This window comes from Girardinichthys multiradiatus, chromosome 1 (assembly GCF_021462225.1).
Source record: "Girardinichthys multiradiatus isolate DD_20200921_A chromosome 1, DD_fGirMul_XY1, whole genome shotgun sequence".
In the NCBI taxonomy this organism is placed as follows: domain Eukaryota; kingdom Metazoa; phylum Chordata; class Actinopteri; order Cyprinodontiformes; family Goodeidae; genus Girardinichthys; species Girardinichthys multiradiatus.
The window spans coordinates 24,833,739-24,852,744 of NC_061794.1; the positions used below are offsets into that span (position 1 = coordinate 24,833,739).

Sequence of the window (19,006 nt, forward strand, 5' to 3'; positions counted from 1 at the left end):
CCTCAAAGGTTTGTTAGAGAACATTAGTGAACAAACAGCACCATGAAGGCCAAGGAACACAGCAGACAGATCAGACAGAACATTGTGGAGAAGTTTAAAGTAGAGTTTGGTACTGCAAAAGACTTGGGACTGGGACGGAGGTTCAGCTTTCAGCAGCAACCCTTTGGTTGTGGAATTGTGGAAAGACTTGAAAACTGTTTTTGCTCTCCTTCCAGTTTGACAGATGTTCTCCATTGAACAAAAATCCCCACATTTCTGTCTTGATGATGTAAGAAGTTGGTAGAGGCATTCCCTAAAAGACAGCAGTAATCACTGCAAAAGGTGGTTGTGTAAAGTATTGACAGAAGGGGGTGAAAACATATCCATGCCACATTTTATCTGTTAAAATTAACTGAAAATAATGTATGAAAACAATGCACCATTTTCTTCCCACAATTATTTAATCATAGACATTAACAATAAAATACAGTGAAGCTTGTGACTGTAACATGATTTTAAAAAAAAATGAAAGGGATGGGATTACGTTTATAGTCAATATACTTCAAAAGACAATGCTCATTTTGTATTAAACCTTCTTTTTCAACCCGGCACACAATTACATGTGTTAAACACTTATTACAGGTTAATACAGGCAGAAAACATCCTAAACTGTTAAAATGTGAGAGGAAATGTCAGTGATGTATGAGTCTCTGTGCGTGTGATGGCAAAAAAGAGGGTTTGATGAGAAGCAATGGCTGGATTATACTGAGAGGTTCTCCCTGTGCTGCCTCTTGGCCTCTTTAAATCATTTCACTGACTCAGAGTTCTCTCAATAATGTATACATACACAGAAGGCAGGTTTTCTCAGGATTTAGTGGCAGCAGTTATTCTGAAACCCCTGTGTGGTAAAAACCTTCAGTCGATCAAATAAATTATGAATACCACATCAGCAAGGCTACAACCTGCTGCAAATTTTCGAGATGTATAATGCTATAATTATTAGAAGTAGTTTCATTAGGCTAATCCAGTCAATGATTCTGTTTGAAATGTTATCAGCACATCTGTTGGTAATATGCCAGCATCAAACAAATCAACATCCAATGATGAGTCTTTTATCTTATGGAATATGTGGCGAACAGCTGCCTGCAGTCCTGCAGAAATACAAGTTGGCAGAGTCACCTTGTTCCCCTGTACCCACTGCCAACAACCCTGCCACATCTGTGGCAGCCCAGCATGGCTGGTGCTAGCTACCCTGCTCCCATTGTTTTCTCCTGAATGCACCAAGTGCCCATGGGAAAAAACAGCCTGAACAGATTCTGGCGCAACCCACACAGGCAGTTAGATAATCTAAAGACATGAAAAGGTTCTCTTAGCCTAGATTCTGTAAACAGCTTTTTTGTCTTGCAGCTCCACAAGGAAAACACCCATTGGTGCTTTTTTTAAAAAGGGCTGTACCCTTAGCAACGTTTCAACAGCACTGTATATTCACTGAGACGAACAATAGCATTCATTATAACTGCACACTGTACTTACAGCATTAAAACATAAATCACATTTTGTGGTATATAAAAAGTGGCATCAGTTCCTATGTAATACTTGGTAACTGATTTCCTCAGCCTCATTGATTAGTTTTGTTTGCTAATTTTTTACAAATACTAACTTCGAACACAGGACTTTTTGTAATCCATATGGATAATTAGTTATGAATCTGACAAAATTTAGGTTTATTTAGTTAATTGTACAGGGACCATGTATACAGCATTTAATATGCTTTATACCAGCTTACAGCTCTCAGAGCTAATTTCCATCAACATTCTGTGGTCTTTTTACACATATCACTCCTCCGACAAGACCTTGGCAGAAGAGCTTCATCATAACATTGGATAAAGCTGATATGTTCTTATTTCTTCAGTCTGTGTTCTTAAAACTATCATAAAATGCACTGTTTATGATATGAACATGTTTGTAGATACCTGTGAATGAATGTCAAATAACTCGTATCATAGGGAATAATCTATATCAACAAGTTTAGAACTCAGTAAACCTTTGTAATGAATGTATTCTTGTTTTATACACCCTTAAAATATGACCGTATCCTCTGAAAAATTGAACTAAGCTTCTGTTCCCAGATAGATGTATATCATATTGCTTGTTTTGGAACTGTCAGGAACCCTGCATAAATAAAAGGGTTTGAAATTATGTTAGAATTTTTTCTAGTGCAACATTGCACCCTTTAAAACAATCAAGCTCAAAATGTCAAGTCAGACTAAGAAAGACACAGAAGCAGAGCTAAGAAGAGAGCCTGATCGGAATCAAAGATGATCCTGATGCTGTTGTTTTAAGATTCAGCTGTGTAATAGTTTTTATTTAGTGACAAGTTCCAGAAAAGTTTTTTTGTTTTTTTTGTTTTGACTTCATGCACAAGCCGTAGAAACAATTACTAGCTTATCCAGATTACCTTTTGGTGTTGTTTAAAATTTGGTTCAAAATTCCAAAGACAGGATCTATGCCTCTAACAACTGTGACAGACATGTCTCCCTAGAAAGATGATGCTGATGACCCAGATATTTAGACAGAAACAAATCAAAGAAATGAGTTGTGTCTCATTGAAAAGTCTGGCAACTTTGTGAGGATGTGAGCTTTTACATGTTTCCCAAGATGAGGAAGGAAAGTGGTCAATAACAGATTTATAGGAGACCAAAGAGGTATCTTCTTTCACATGCAGAAGAGAGTCTTTTTTCACCTGTGTCCACTTTCTAAACTTTCAATGTCAAACAATAAATGTAAATCCAAATGATTTCAAATAATATCAATCTAGAAGTGCTAGACTCACACAAGGACAAACTCAATCAAAGACTTCATCATATTTGAGAAATTATTTTCCGACTTAGATTCAATTAAAAACAAGAGTTTGTATGTACTTTTTTTTGTATTACAGCTGAACAGATGGGTGCATTAAAGTTAACACTGGACCTTAAACTACAGCTTGTAGCAGCTCCAGTAGAAATCTCATTCTATCATCATAAGCCACTTTAAGTCACCAAAAAGCTTTTTTGTCACAGTGCCACAAACAGGCCGTGCAAAACAAAGAACAGAATGCTTTAAACAGAAAATGTTTGCTGATGTCTTTAGGTGCCAATTTTAAGAATCAGACTGTATCAAATAGGTCAATTGTTATACAGGTGCATCTCAGTAAATTAGAATATCCTTCAAAGGTTTTTTTCAGTTATTCAATTAAAAAAGTCAAACTCATTTAGTATATAGTATATAAATGTTAATATATAAATTCATCGTACCAGTAGTTATGTATGTGAAGCATTTATTTCTTTAGTTATAATTCATTTTACACCTTACAGCAAATGAAAAAACACAACTTTGTTTCTAAGAAAATTTAAATATCACATAAAAGCAACAAAAATAGATTTCTTTATTCTCAAACATTATGTTATGCACTACACAATCATAGAAAGACTGCTGACTTGACAGTTGTCCAAGATCATTAACAAGCGCCATTAACAAAGGAGGGTAAGCCACAAAAGGTATTTGCTAAAGAAGCTAGGTGTTCACAAAGTGCTGAATCGAGGCATATTAATGGAAAGTTAAGTGGAAGGGAAAAGTGTTGTAGAAAAGCTACACAAACAAGAGGGATGACTGCAACCTTGATAGGTCTCACAGGCAAAGCTCATTTGATTCTGGGGGAGAATTACAAAGTGTGCAATGTGGCTGGAGTCATTGCTTCAAGAGCCTCCACACACAAGAAAATCCAGGATATGGACTGCAGCTATTGCTGATGATTTGGGGGTGCCATGCCACCATGTTTGAAGCACAACTAACTGCCAGAAAATTTTACAGCACTTCAAGCTTTATAGAAATGCTGATTTAATTTTCAAGCAAAACTTGGTATCTGAGCACACTGCCAAAAGTACCGAAAGCTGTTTTAATGACCATGGTATCACTGCACTCTGTTGGCCAGCAAACTGGCCTGACCTAAACCCATGCAAAAGGAGCAGCCAGCAAGTATATTCGGTAAAGTACAGGGATATACTTTCTAGTAGGCAGATGTTCCCGCAGTGAAAATACATTTTTTATTGGTCCTAAGTAATATTCAAATTTATTTTGAAACAGATTTATTAATTTTCATTAGCCTTAAGCCATAATAATCAGAAATGCTTGAAATGCTTTACTATGTGTGTAAGAGATCAATATAATATATATGTTTGAATTTGTGAATTGAATGAATGAAATAAACTTTTATTTATTCATAAAAAACTGTTCTCATTTACTCTTTTTGTAAGTTACTCAAATGAGTTACTCTTAAAAATGCCCAAACTAATACAGTGCTTTGCGAAAGTACTCGGCCCCCTTGAACTTTTCAACCTTTTGCCACATTTCAGGCTTCAAACATAAAGATATAAAATAAATTTTTTTTGTGAAGAATCAATAACAAGTGGGACACAATCGTGAAGTGGAATGAAATTTATTGGATGTGTCAAACCTTTTTAACAAATAAAAAACTGAAAAGTGGGGCGTGCAATACTATTCGGCCCCTTTACTTTCAGTGCAGCAAACTCACTCCAGAAGTTCAGTGAGGATCTCTGAATGATCCAATGTTGTCCCAAATGACTGATGATGATAAATAGAATCCACCTGTGTGTAATCAAGTCTCCGTATAAATGCACCTGCTCTGTGATAGTCTCAGGGTTCTCTTCAAAGTACAGAGAGCATCATGAAGACCAAGGAACACATCAGGCAGGTCCGAGATACTGTTGTGGAGAAGTTTAAAGCCGGATTTGGATACAAAAAGATTTCCCAAGCTTTAAACATCCCAAGGAGCACTGTGCAAGCAATCATATTGAAATGGAAGAAGTATCAGACCACTGCACATCTACCAAGACCCGGCCGTCCCTCTAAACTTTCATCTCGAACAAGGAGAAGACTGATCAGAGATGCAGCCAAGAGGCCCATGATCACTCTGGATGAACTGCAGAGATCTACAGCTGAGGTGGGAGAGTCTGTCCATAGGACAACAATCAGTCGTACACTGCACAAATCTGGCCTTTATGGAAGAGTGGCAAGAAGAAAGCCATTTCTCAAAGATATCCATAAAAAGTCTCGTTTAAAGTTTGCCACAAGCCACCTGGGAGACACACCAAACATGTAGAAGAAGGTGCTCTGGTCAGATGAAACCAAAATTGAACTGTTTGGCCAAAATGCAAAATGATATGTTTGGCGTAAAACCAACACAGCTCATCATGCTGAACACACCATCCCCACTGTCAAACATGGTGGTGGCAGCATCATGGTTTGGGCCTGCTTTTCGTCAGCAGGGACAGGGAAGATGGTCACAATTGATGGGAAGATGGATTGGGCCAAATACAGGACCATTCTGGAAGAAAACCTGTTGGAGTCTGCAAGAGACCTGAGACTGGGACGGAGATTTATCTTCCAACAAGACAATGATCCAAAACATAAAGCCAAATCTACACTGGAATGGTTCACAAATAAACGTATCCAGGTGTTGGAATGGCCAAGTCAAAGTCCAGACCTGAATCCAATCAAGAATCTGTGGAAAGAGCTGAAGACTGCTGTTCATGAACGCTCTCCATCCAACCTCACTGAGCTCCAGCTGTTTTGCAAAGAAGAATGGGCAAGAATTTCAGTCTCTCGATGTGCAAAACTGATAGAAACATACCCCAAGTGACTTGCAGCTGTAATTGCAGCAAAGGGTGGCGCTACAAAGTATTAACGCAAGGGGGCCGAATAATATTGCACGCCTCACTTTTCAGATTTTTATTTGTTAAAAAAGTTTGACACATCCAATAAATTTCATTCCACTTCACGATTGTGTCCCACTTGTTGTTGATTCTTCACAAAAAATTAGAATTTTATATCTTTATGTTTGAAGTCTGAAATGTGGCAAGAAGTTGAAAAGTTCTAGGGGGCCGAATACTTCGAATACTTTCGCAAGGCACTGTATATTTACACATTTCCTTTCAAAATGGGAAAAAAGTTAAAAGTACCATTATACCTTTCCACAGCCAATATTTTTTTTATTTTCATACAGCTGTAGTTCTCTGTAATTAGTTTTTAAAAGATTATTACATTTAGACCTCAATCAGTAAAGCTTATTATCTTATTAAGATTTTTAAGCGCATGCCTAATCATACAATGTGTAGCAAAGAAACATCAAATAAATGCTCATTGTGGTTAATTGCATCATATGGCTGTTTTCTGCTGCCGTTTTCGAAGGAGCTGTGATAAATGTTCTCCATTGAACTTCTCACTTTTATGTAGATAGACGTACTTATGTACAGGACAAATAATGTGGAGAAACTCCGCACTCGCCCCGGAGTCTATCTCCTGCTCTATAAAGCTATTTGTTTGATTTACAGCATAAGAAAATCCCTGAAGAGAGATTAAATTAATAGGGTAATTATACACTGTGGCCCAAGTATGATTTATCTAACTGACACACACACACACATCCACAAAGCACACTTGTCCCTGATGGGACAATCTCTATGCCCAGAGAACGTCTGCTCATCTCGTTCATGTCTGGTCGCCCAGCCTCAGTCAGTTCCTCAGATTCCTCTTCCTCCCGTTGCTGCTGTAGAGACACATGTGTCCTCCAGTCAGCCCTTCTCTCTGACTGCCTGCCAGTCTCTGCCTGACCCACTGCCAGCAACAGTCTCTGCACTCAAGTGCAGGCTCACAGGGGAGCTGCAAACATCACTGCTGCAAATTCAGGGAACAAAGTGTTGCTGCTTTCAAGCAAAGCACAAACCACCACAACCAGCTTGTGCCAAAAGCCCATTGCAGGCCATGTGTCAAGGCACAGCAATGTGTCGTGATTAATCTATTCAAGCAGCGCCATATTAGTCCTGTTTCTAGTGCCGTGACCTCAGAGAATGAGCCGCAGTCGCCACTCACAGAGATAGAGGAGGACAACAGAACAGAGAGAGGACCTCATATCTGTTCTCATCAACCCAGCAAATTTTACAAGCTTTGAAGACCCAAAACTGTATGTTTATGCTTTTTATAAAACTGAAAGGTGGAATAAGCAAAGGGTAAACACTTACACTTTTGTATCATAATGACGAAAGGCTAAAAGAATCCAGCTCATTGTTGACTACAGGCAAAAGTTTTAATACTTGTTTCTCTTGTAGCAGTTGTGGAAAGGCTGTATTAAACTATATCAATATATATAAACAATCAATTTCAATACATCTGACAAAGGGATAAAATCTTTTCCCCCCAGTTTGAAATCTTTATCAGAAGCATAAATACTCAGTAGGATTTCTTTAGCATCATCCAAATAATAACATCTCAACAATTAGATGAAAAAACTCAAATAAAATTAATGAATTGGATTAAGAATCTACTGAATTATTGAACACAATAAAGTTTATGTTATAATGATGTATTTAAGTTAAAGAAATGCCTTTGATACTTCTCAAACCAGAACTGCCACAGAATAACAGAAATGATAGTGCCAACTTTCTGATCGGGAATCAGCGTAATGGTTCGCTCACAGTACCCACTTTGGTTCAATGTAGCTGCTGGTTGCTGGTTCTGGTCCAGTTCGCTGGATTTCCTATGTGGTTCCTAGCTTTGTATTCACAGGACAAAGGAAGAAAGACGGTTGAAGAAGGTCGCTGAGTGGTGCTGAGCACATTGGAAGTGTGGACGAAAAACAAGACATTTATTTTAGGAATGTCATTAGACAATTAGACCAAGGTGACACAGTGTTTTATGCAAAAAAGAGTGTTTTTAAATACTGAACCTGGTAAGTAGATCAAGCTAGTGTTTGACTTGGTTGGACAAGCTACAGTTGGTTCTTTAATACTGCTTCTTTCAGTGAGACTCAGAACTGAGTTAGGAGTTGTAACCTAAGGAAACAATAAGTTACACTATTGCATTTCCAACGTTCATCATCCTCTGAGATTGATTGATTTCTCTCACATTAATTGTTTATCCCGTCATTATCAATGCATATTCGCTATTTGTTTTATCTGTTTGTTTACTTATTTTGATCATTTCAATGTATGTTTGATACATACATGTATGTTGTTTTTATGCTTGCTAGAACTTTAATTGTTTGTATTTTTTGTTTTACTTTGCTCTTTTATCAATGCATAGAACTTTGGTCAACAGTGTTGTTTTTGAAGTGCTTTATAAACAAAGTTGTATTGTATGTGTCTGTGCTGCTTCTATGTCTGCCCTTCTGTTTTTAACCTCTGTAAAGCTCTTTGTGTTACACCTGACCATATGAAAAGGGTTTATATTGGTTTATTCATAGATTTATCAGTCAATCAGAAGCAGACATCTGACTATGTGGGTCTCCTTCACACTAGCCACATCTTACAGATTTATTAGACAAGAGAGACAGATTCAAAACAATCTGTCTTCACATTTAAAACTCAGATTAATTATTACTGAAAAGTGACTAATCATTATTTTACAAGCTTTCTGAATTAGCAAAATAAGATCATTTGTTTGAGTTATTTGAAAATACTGACAGACATTCAGACAAACCTCTCTGTGGATAACACTTCAGGGTCATAAAAACAATAATATTTAAAGGTTTAGGATGACTTCTACATTGTAATAGAGATTATTGTGGCTAAACCGAAGAGTCCTGTGAAGGGTATTTTGAAGGTCCTTGCTGAAAGCAGACTCTGTCAGTAGTAGATGTTGAGTTGTTGGTGTTTGGGATCATAGTTTTATGAACTCATACAAGTGTTTGCATGTGAAAATTGATTGCTTGTTTTGTGAAGGACTCTTTCATGCCTAACTAGGGGTAATGACACAGTCCTCCACATCTTCAGGCCTACAGATGTGCAGCAGAAGGCTGCCAAGCTTCAGCTGAGGCAGCATTTTCACCTCGCTTAAACATTCAATCTCTGTATCCTTTCCCTCCCACACGCTCTAATCCAAACTTTTGAGTCTCCATTCGGTAACATCATATTTGTCTATACAGCAGTCATATTATGCTTTCTGAATAATTTTGGTTGACGTTTGACTTTATAAAAAAGCAGAAGTGTCAAATAATGCTCACATTACCCTGTGGAAACTGGGAAGGCAGCGTGGTGAAATGAATCGCAGTTAGAAATACAGCGAGGGGAGAGCAAGTAACCGAGCAGATGAGTAGCTTAGAGCAATCCCAAAAAGGAGTGCAGCAAAGCTTTAAGTCTCAAGGGAATTTAAAAGCCACAGAAATCCAGTTGCGGATATTAAGAGGCTTAATCTAAGAGCTTGCTGAGGCTGAGTTTTGCTATGTGGGCCCCATCACTCTCATCCTTGATAGAGGTTAGAGAAGAGGAGAAGGGGATAAGGACAAGAAGGAAGGAACACTGATGAGAAAATGGAGCTGGGTATCATTAAGAGAGCTTCGTATGTATTTTAACAGAAGTGTTAGACATCAGCTTATTATGCAATATGTCAATTTTCTCTCTCTGTGTGTTTATGGTTACATTGTTCAGCCACAGGAAAGCCACACACAGTTGAATGCAAACAGCTTCTGTCTAGTATGAGTGCAGAAATCAGAGCCACTAGACACAACTATACCACGGAAGTTACACAGACATAAAGCAGCTTGTGCTGAGATGAAACTCATTACCATAAAGCAGCAGATATCTCCCAGAAGAAGAGAGTAGAAAAGAAAACAACCTGGCAGGAAGTTGGATGACAGGAATTCACACATCCTCTATGTCATTACTTTATTCTACTTGATTATCTAGTTTTGGTTTATGTGTTTTTACATCGAAAAATGCATCAGATGCACAAATAACTTTGCATTGCACGAGATATGTACCAGTAACCAGTGGTAGCACTGTTGCCTTGCAGCTAGACCGTCCTGGATTCGAACCTCAGCCTGGGGTCTTCCTGCATGGAGTTTGCATGTTCTCCCTGTGCATTCATGGGTCCTCTCCAGGTACTCCGGCTTCCTTCCACAATCCAAAAACATCACTGTTAGGTCATTTAATTTGTCTAAATTGCCCCTTTGGTATGTGTGTATAGATGCATGGTTCTCTATCCTGTGTGTCTCTGTGATGGACTGGTGACCTTTCCAGGATGTACCTTACCTACTTGCCTGTTACCTACTAAGCTGTTTTAGTGGATGGATGGATGGATGGATGGATGGATGGATGGATGGATGGATGGATGGATGGATGGATAGATAGATAGATAGATGGATCAGAGATTTGAGGCACATTTACAATCTCAGTTTTTTTTACTGAGTTTTAACAAAGACAAAATAATTTGGCGATGACATTGTAATCTGCCTTTAGTATCTTGTAATGTATTAGCGATAGTTAGTATGTCTACTATATCAGTTTGTTTTTTTCACAAAAAATTGCAGACTCTTATCTTTAGTTTTAGATTTCCAAATCCAGTTTTTCATATTCTTTTGTAAGTCTTTCATTACAGTCAAATGAACAGCAGCCATTTGGGTCTATCATGACAGTGTAAAAGCGCCAACCTATTCTGGGTGCTCATAAGCCAGAATAGGTCTAGTTATCCCAAAGATTTCTTGGTGCAAAATGTGTGTATCAACCCCAGAACAAAAGCAAAAACACATTGTGAAGATGGTGGCTGAAACTGGTAAGGGAGGTTCATTAGCCACAATGAAATGAATCCTGTACTGACAGGGCCTGAAAGGCCACCCAGTAAGGAAGAAGCCATTACTAGTTTGTTAATACAGTTTGTATAAATGGAGACAGGGTCAAAGATTTTTGTTTTGTAGACATGTCCTGTGATCTGATTAAAATGCATATGAAATGTTTCGCAATAATAACCAAACACCAAAACATGTATTTTTATACAGTGTATGTAAATAAATGGTTTGAACTGTATATCAGTAAGCTGACCAAATATAGCTTAATAAGCCTATCTGAATAATAACCGTCTCTTCGGTCTCTCACTTTTATTTTCATACATGCCTAGTTATTTTACAAAATGTTAGAAAGTAATAAAGTAGCTTTATAAGTGTTTCATTCACACAGGATAGAACATATGATTATGTCTTTTTGAGTGCTTGTCTTTTTTATGTTCAGGAGGCATTAATCGGGCCGGGGCAGCAGTGCCGACATTCCTGCGGACCCCCACGATGATCCAGCCCCACCTGGACATGAAGCCCTTCCTACAGTTTTCTATGGAAAGCCCACCTCCGCACAGCATGAGTCTCTTCCACAACTTCAACACCGTAAGAACTGACACAGACATGTGCAAACACAACACGCTGCAGTCTTTTAAACTGTCCACTGAAGGCACAACACACACCAGTTTCTCCACAATTTCATGGGATTAATGACTGTCTGCACCATACATACAGATGCCTGTGTTAGCATTAGAAATATGTCTTTCAATAGTTAAATTTTATTATGACATGTCTGAAACTGCATACAGAGCCGAACAGGCTTGTATATTAACGAAGCAGGGCATTCCCAAAACACTAATATTTTATATGCAAACACTGCGCCTTCCTCCTAAAATCAAAGAGCAATAATTAAAGAGGAGTTCTGAGGCCATCCTTATAGCTGCACACTTCAAACCCAGCAGTTTGTTTGAAGTGTTGTGTACTTTGAGCGAACAGAGAGGGATCTTCCTACTCCCTCTTCCCTCTGGCTCTAACTAGCATCATTCTGAGAAGACTGTAGAGACATTCAGCATCTCACCAGCTCAGCATAATGTGGACTGTCTGCTCCTTTAGGCTCCAATGAACAATGTCAACAGCTTTCTTGTCAGCAATGTGTAAAATCATTCCTGGGCCATGTCCCCATGTGTCATCTGGGATATTTGGCTGCAGACTGCAAAAGGGGAACAGAATATTACCATGCACTTTAAACATTCCTGTCAATGCAGGGATGCATTCTATACATAATTTAACATGCTTTAATAATAAAGTCATTTTAATAGCCCTTGGTGCGTAATAAAAGAAAAGGAAGCATGTTCACAGCCAAACTGAACTAAGTCACATGGCAGCATGTGAAGTGTGAAGCAGCAAATGTGGATTCATGGAGACACTGGAATTATGGAGGTATTCCGTCTTCCCTTTCGCTCCTTTTAGCAGAGCCCTCTCTCTTTGTGTGTCTCACTCTTTTGTGGGCTTTTGGTCACATTTTTCTGTTCCCCGTCCTCATCTTCAGAGAGCTAAGTACGTCTGAAGGTCCACAGGGATTCAGCAGATGTTAAAAGCTGTTGTAGCTGAGAGACAGCTTCAGTAAGTGAGTGATGTTTTTCAGGTCTCTGGCCAGGAGAGGGAGCCATAGGAAAGGATTGGAGGACACTGACCTCAGGCGGACAGGCTTGCAAACACACACAAGACCTTAACCCCTATTTGCATAGAAAACAATAGAGGATTGAGTGACTTGTATATTATTTATAAAATTATAGCAGATTTTTGACTTAAGCATGCTTGGTTAGAGCGGTAGAAAATGACTGACTGACTGACTGGTTTAAATGTTTTGAAGAAAAAAATGAATTACCTGAAGTTGATCTTGCAGTGATTTTTGCATTTGTAGAGTACTCTGTAATAGGGAAAGCCGCAAAACAAAGGAAACTATAGTTACTAACGAATACTGATGTTTTTCTGCTGTTGGAATTATGATTATTGATTAATTAATCTTTATCAATAATTATAATAAAAAAATCATAATTTGACAAAATTAATTTCTTAACCAAAATCCTCATTTATGAATCGAGACCAGAGATGTCTTCTGGTGTTGTAATTCTGGCTCAACGCCTTTGATAATTACAACCCTTAAATACTCAGTAATAAATAATTAATAACTATTACCAGAGATGTCACTGTTTAATCGACCGTTTCTGCCGAAACGTGTGGAACTTCAACCTTATTTTGACTGACGATTCACTCTTGCACAAAATAAACACAAAACGCCTTCTGTTTATCTATGTGAATATTTATTAAATCACAGCCCTGATACAATCTGCTCTTCCAATTTAATAATCTTCACCTACTCAAACATGCAAAGTTCTACACAAAAGGACAAAATATGTAACTAATCAAAATAAAACAAAACAGCAGTGGGTGTGTATGAGATCAAACCAGCAGTTATGGCAAAATGATAATATGACAAAGGGATGTGGTGGTGAGTGGAGGTTGGGAGCGGAGCTCAAACTGCAACTCAGTCATAAAACATCCCCCAACTCTAAGCGAGGGTGAGCAAACAAAGCGTTATAAAACTTTTGGCAGCATGCTAGTGGGCAGTAAAGTTGAAGACAAAGAAAATGGTGAATTTCACCATGAGGTTATTATAACAGTTCAGTTTCACAGCGCACCTGCGCACAGGTGTTTGCACGGTAAAGACACACTTGCGAGACACGCGGTCTCCGAAAGTACCAACAATGGCATGCACATACAATTCAGAACACATTAGACTCTAAATGGCGACTCTAATCGCACCAAAAATCTCCTCTACCCTGCCCGGCTATTCCTAATAAAGAAATAAAAAAACAAATTAAAATAAAGGATGGGTTTTACTTGCTGAAGTTTTCCTTCTGGGGCAGCGAGTGAGAGAGAAAAAAAGGGGAGTGAAGCGTTGCTGCACGTCTGCAGTTAAACTCCAAGAAAGCAGTCAATCTTCATCCTTTGGCCTCCTTGGCAAAAAGGAAAAAAAAATTATCTGACCGTCGTCAGTCGACTAGAACCAAGCAAGGAGGGAAGGTTGCGTCTCCTTGAAACTCTGTGGTTTTGGTTACATGTTAAACTTACGTCTTCGATCGGCAAAGTGAAATCTCTGGCCTTCTTATTCCAGAAACCTCAGTTATGAATTTTTTGTTGGAGAATAAGTGAAGACACCACGTGGGACGTCTTCTTCTCCAGATGATGCGTCAGATGTTGGTAACCGTGTCACGGTCTCCAGCTGAAGGAGAGTTTTCAAAATGGGCGCCTTCCTATATAGTGTCTTGTGACGTCAGACTTTGGACGCCCCGTCATATCAGCCACGGTGCCCGCCGGGATTTGTAGGAACAGGCTATCCTGCGGTACAAAATGGCCGATGACGTTGAAAAGGGCATAGTGGCGTCCAGCAACGTGAAAATGGTCCAATATTCAGCAAACAAATGGTCCAACACTGCGGAGAAGGTTGTAGCCCTCAGTATTCTCTTGACATGTTATACAGTACAGACCAAAAGTTTGGACACACCTTCTCATTCAAAGAGTTTTCTTTATTGTCATGACTATGAATATTGTAGCTTCACACTGAAGGCATCAAAACTATGAATTAACACATGTGGAATTATATACTGAACAAAAAAGTGTGAAACAACTGAAATTATGTCTTATATTCTAGGTTCTTCAAAGTAGCCACCTTTTGCTTTGATTACTGCTCCACACACACTTGGCATTCTGTTGATGAGCTTCAAGAGGAAGTCACCTGAAATGGTTTTCCAAGAGTCTTGAAGGAGTTCCCAGAGATGTTTAGCACTTGTTGGCCCTTTAGCCTTCACTCTGCGGTCCAGCTCACCCCAAACCATCTTGATTGGGTTCAGGTCCTGTGACTGTGGAGGCCAGGTCATCTGGCGCAGCACCCCATCACTCTCCTTCTTGGTCAAATAGCCCTTACACAGCCTGGAGGTGTGTTTGGGGTCATTGTCCTGTTGAAAAATAAATGATGGTCCAATTAAACGCAAACCGGATGGAATAGCACGCAGCTGCAAGATGCTGTGGTAGCCATGCTGGTTCAGTATGCCTTCAATTTTGAATAAATCCCCAACAGTGTCACCAGCAAAGCACCCCCACACCATCACACCTCCTCCTCCATGCTTCACGGTGGGAACCAGGCATGTAGAGTCCATCCGTTCACCTCTTCTGCGCCGCACAAAGACACAGTGGTTGGAACCAAAGATCTCAAACTTGGACTCATCAGACCAAAGCACAGATTTCCAATGGTCTAATGTCCATTCCTTGTGTTCTTTAGCCCAAACAAGTCTCTTCTGCTTGTTGCCTGTCCTCAGCAGTGGTTTCCTAGCAGCTATTTTACCGTGAAGGCCTGATTCACACGGTCTCCTCTTAACAGTTGTTCTAGAGATGTGTCTGCTGCTAGAACTCTGTGTGGCATTGACCTGTTCTCTAATCTGAGCTGCTGTTAACCTGCGATTTCTGAGGCTGGTGACTCGGATGAACTTATCGTCCACAGCAGAGGTGACTCTTGGTCTTCCTTTCCTGGGGTGGTCCTCATGTGAGCCAGTTTCTTTGTAGCGCTTGATGGTTTTTGCAACTGCACTTGGGGACACTTTCAAAGTTTTCCCAATTGTTCGGACTGACTGACCTTAATTTCTTAAAGTAATGATGACCACTCGTTTTTCTTTACTTAGCTGCTTTTTTCTTGCCATAATACAAATTCTAACAGTCTATTCAGTAGGACTATCAGCTGTGTACTGTATCCACCTCCTGCACAACGCAACTGATGGTCCCAACCCTATTTACAGGGTTGTGATAAAGTTCATTATTTTCCATAATGTCATGATGAAAATTTAACATTCATATATTTTAGATTCATTGCACACTAACTGAAATATTTCAGGTCTTTTATTGTCTTAATTCGGATGATTTTGGCATACAGCTCATGAAAACCCAAAATTCCTATCTCACAAAATTAGCATATTTCATCCGACCAATAAAAGAAAAGTGTTTTTAATACAAAAAACGTCAACCTTCAAATAATCATGTACAGTTATGCACTCAATACTTGGTCGGAAATCCTTTTGCAGAAATGACTGCTTCAATGCGGCGTGGCATGGAGGCAATCAGCCTGTGGCACTGCTGAGGTCTTATGGAGGCTCAGGATGCTTCGATAGCAGCCTTTAGCTCATCCAGAGTGTTGGGTCTTGAGTCTCTCAACGTTCTCTTCACAATATCCCACAGATTCTCTATGGGGTTCAGGTCAGGAGAGTTGGCAGGCCAATTGAGCACAGTGATACCATGGTCGGTAAACCATTTACCAGTGGTTTTGGCACTGTGAGCAGGTGCCAGGTCATGCTGAAAAATGAAATCTTCATCTCCATAAAGCTTTTCAGCAGATGGAAGCATGAAGTGCTCCAAAATCTCCTGATAGCTAGCTGCATTGACCCTGCCGTTGATAAAACACAGTGGACCAACACCAGCAGCTGACACGGCACCCCAGACCATCACTGACTGTGGGTACTTGACACTGGACTTCTGGCATTTTGGCATTTCTTTCTCCCCAGTCTTCCTCCAGACTGTGGCACCTTGATTTCCGAATGACATGCAGAATTTGCTTTCATCCGAAAAAAGTACTTTGGACCACTGAGCAACAGTCCAGTGCTGCTTCTCTGTAGCCCAGGTCAGGCGCTTCTGCCGCTGTTTCTGGTTCAAAAGTGGCTTGACCTGGGGAATGCGGCACCTGTAGCCCATTTCCTGCACACGCCTGTGCACAGTGGCTCTGGATGTTTCTACTCCAGACTCAGTCCACTGCTTCCGCAGGTCCCCCAAGGTCTGGAATCGGCCCTTCTCCACAATCTTCCTCAGGGTCCGGTCACCTCTTCTCGTTGTGCAGCGTTTTCTGCCACACTTTTTCCTTCCCAGAGACTTCCCACTGAGGTGCCTTGATACAGCACTCTGGGAACAGCCTATTCGTTCAGAAATTTCTTTCTGTGTCTTACCCTCTTGCTTGAGGGTGTCAATAGTGGCCTTCTGGACAGCAGTCAGGTCGGCAGTCTTACCCATGATTGGGGTTTTGAGTGATGATCCAGGCTGGGAGTTTTAAAGGCCTCAGGAATCTTTTGCAGGTGTTTAGAGTTAACTCGTTGATTCAGATGATTAGGTTCATAGCTCGTTTAGAGACCCTTTTAATTATATGCTAATTTTGTGAGATAGGAATTTTGGGTTTTCATGAGCTGTATGCCAAAATCATCCGTATTAAGACAATAAAAGACCTGAAATATTTCAGTTAGTGTGCAATGAATCTAAAATATATGAATGTTAAATTTTCATCATTACATTATGGAAAATAATGAACTTTATCACAATATGCTAATATTTTGAGAAGGACCTGTATAAGGCTTGAAATCCCACTTATTAAACCTGACAGGTCACACCTGTGAAGTGAAAACCATTTCAGGTGACTACCTCTTGAAGCTCATCAACAGAATGTCAAGAGTGTGAGGAGCAGTAATCAAAGCAAAAGGTGGCTACTTTGAAGAACCTAGAATATAAGACATATTTTCAGTTGTTTCACACTTTTTTGTTCAGTATATAAATACACATGTGTTAATTCATAGTTTTGATGCCTTCAGTGTGAAGCTACAATATTCATAGTCATGACAATAAAGACAACACTTTGAATGAGAAGGTGTGTCCAAACTTTTGGTTTGTACTGTATGTTTGAGTATTCTACAGATTAGTAAAATTCTACAGGAAGATTAGCAAATGAGAGTGTCTGCAGGCTTTCTATATGCCTCTCTGTAGCAACACACATACACATTTAAAAACAGATTGTTTCAGTGAAGAGGATGAAGCTCAGCTGAATGAATTGTTCTGTTCATCTGACAGTGGGTACCTCTGTCAGTCTTTTTAAAAAAATATTTGATCTGTACTGTGTTTGTGCAGCTATAATGAGACTCCCCTCCACACTGATGGTTATTAGTCCCATAGCAGAGATATGGCATCTCCTAAAGCCAAATACAGCTTTAATTGTCCTCTAATGGGATTTGTCCTCTAGCTGCTTGTCTCACTCAATGTGCCTGTAGACAGTGATGAGGTTGATTTTTATTTCTGCTCCAGGTTGTCCTGTTGTGGCCCCACGTCCTTGCATTTTAGGGCCAGCTTCCACACATGCTCCTAAAGCAGAGCTATAAAATACTGGAACTGTAACATAATATTACAATTTTTGTCAAGGTTAAAATATTTGGTTAAACAAAATTTTTTCCTCACTGGTACTTTTCTGGCATGAATTTGTGCCCTTTTCTAATTAGTCTTTTAATGTATTTTTTTTCAACAAAAAATATATTGAGCCTTGAATGATGTGCGTAAATGAACACAAAGGGTAATTAAAACAGTAATATTTAAGCATTTAAATAAAAAAGCCATAAAATGTAAATTGTTGAACTAGATGGAGGGTTGGGTCAGTAACTTGTGTGACTTTAACAACCCAAACAGGGACTTTAATGGTCCTGTTAATGTGACTGTTCAGACTACAACTTAAAAAGCGTGTGCTCTCATGTTCAGAGCTGAAGAAGATTTTTGGATGAGAGGTTGAGCACCTCCAAGGAACAAGAGAAGGAATCCAGTTGCCTTCTATTTAAGCATTTAGTATTGTCATGTTCCGGATGATTGAGAATCTACACAAACTTACAAAATGTAAGGTCTCAAAACATGTTTGTGTTGGAGGCATATATTCAAAGTTGCTTTGCCCTTTTGGAAAAAAAAATATCTATGTTTCAGTGTTGCTGTGTAAAGCCTTTTTTAGACACATCCAAAAGATTCATAAAGGTGTTTTCCTTCCTGGTGGTTTAACTAAGGTCTCTTAAAATCATGCATTTCTTCAATGGATTTGTTATGAGTTATTGTTTAGGACCCATATGCACGCAGAAATTAGACAGAGGCATGTTGAAAGGGATCTTTAATAAAATAATAGGTCACACTTTTTTGATTAAACCTGCGTCACAGACATGAAAAACAGATGAATCTGGCAAAGTACTAACAAAACTGGGAGGGATTTAAATATTGCATCTAGTGTTTGATGAGAAACAATATGTAAACCAAGCATGAGATTACAAGACCAGAAGTGACTAAAGACTCCTTAACAGGTGTAACAGGAAAAGCAGGTACTATATGGGCCACAACAAATGAAAAAAGTCGGATTGTCAAAATAACACAGCAACTAGGCTCTTTAAGGACAAACTGTCCACACGTCTAAAAACACCTCAAAGATCTAAAATGTAAAACAAAATCACAAAATTAACACAACACCAGAGTCCCAATGATCATGACAATAACTGGCTGAGGAAAAATCCAACTTAAATTTGTATATATTGCAAATTT

General features: G+C 39.2%; 1 protein-coding gene across 1 annotated transcript in view; it reads left to right on the forward strand.

Moving 5' to 3' along the window:
• The window catches only part of znf385a (zinc finger protein 385A), a 107,875-nt gene that overhangs the window by 45,568 nt on the left and 43,301 nt on the right, over positions 1-19,006 (forward strand). Inside the window, exon 2 of the mRNA XM_047381800.1 lies at positions 11,037-11,185. Within this exon, the coding sequence (XP_047237756.1) occupies positions 11,037-11,185 (149 nt within the window). The remainder of the gene's footprint in view (positions 1-11,036; positions 11,186-19,006) is intronic.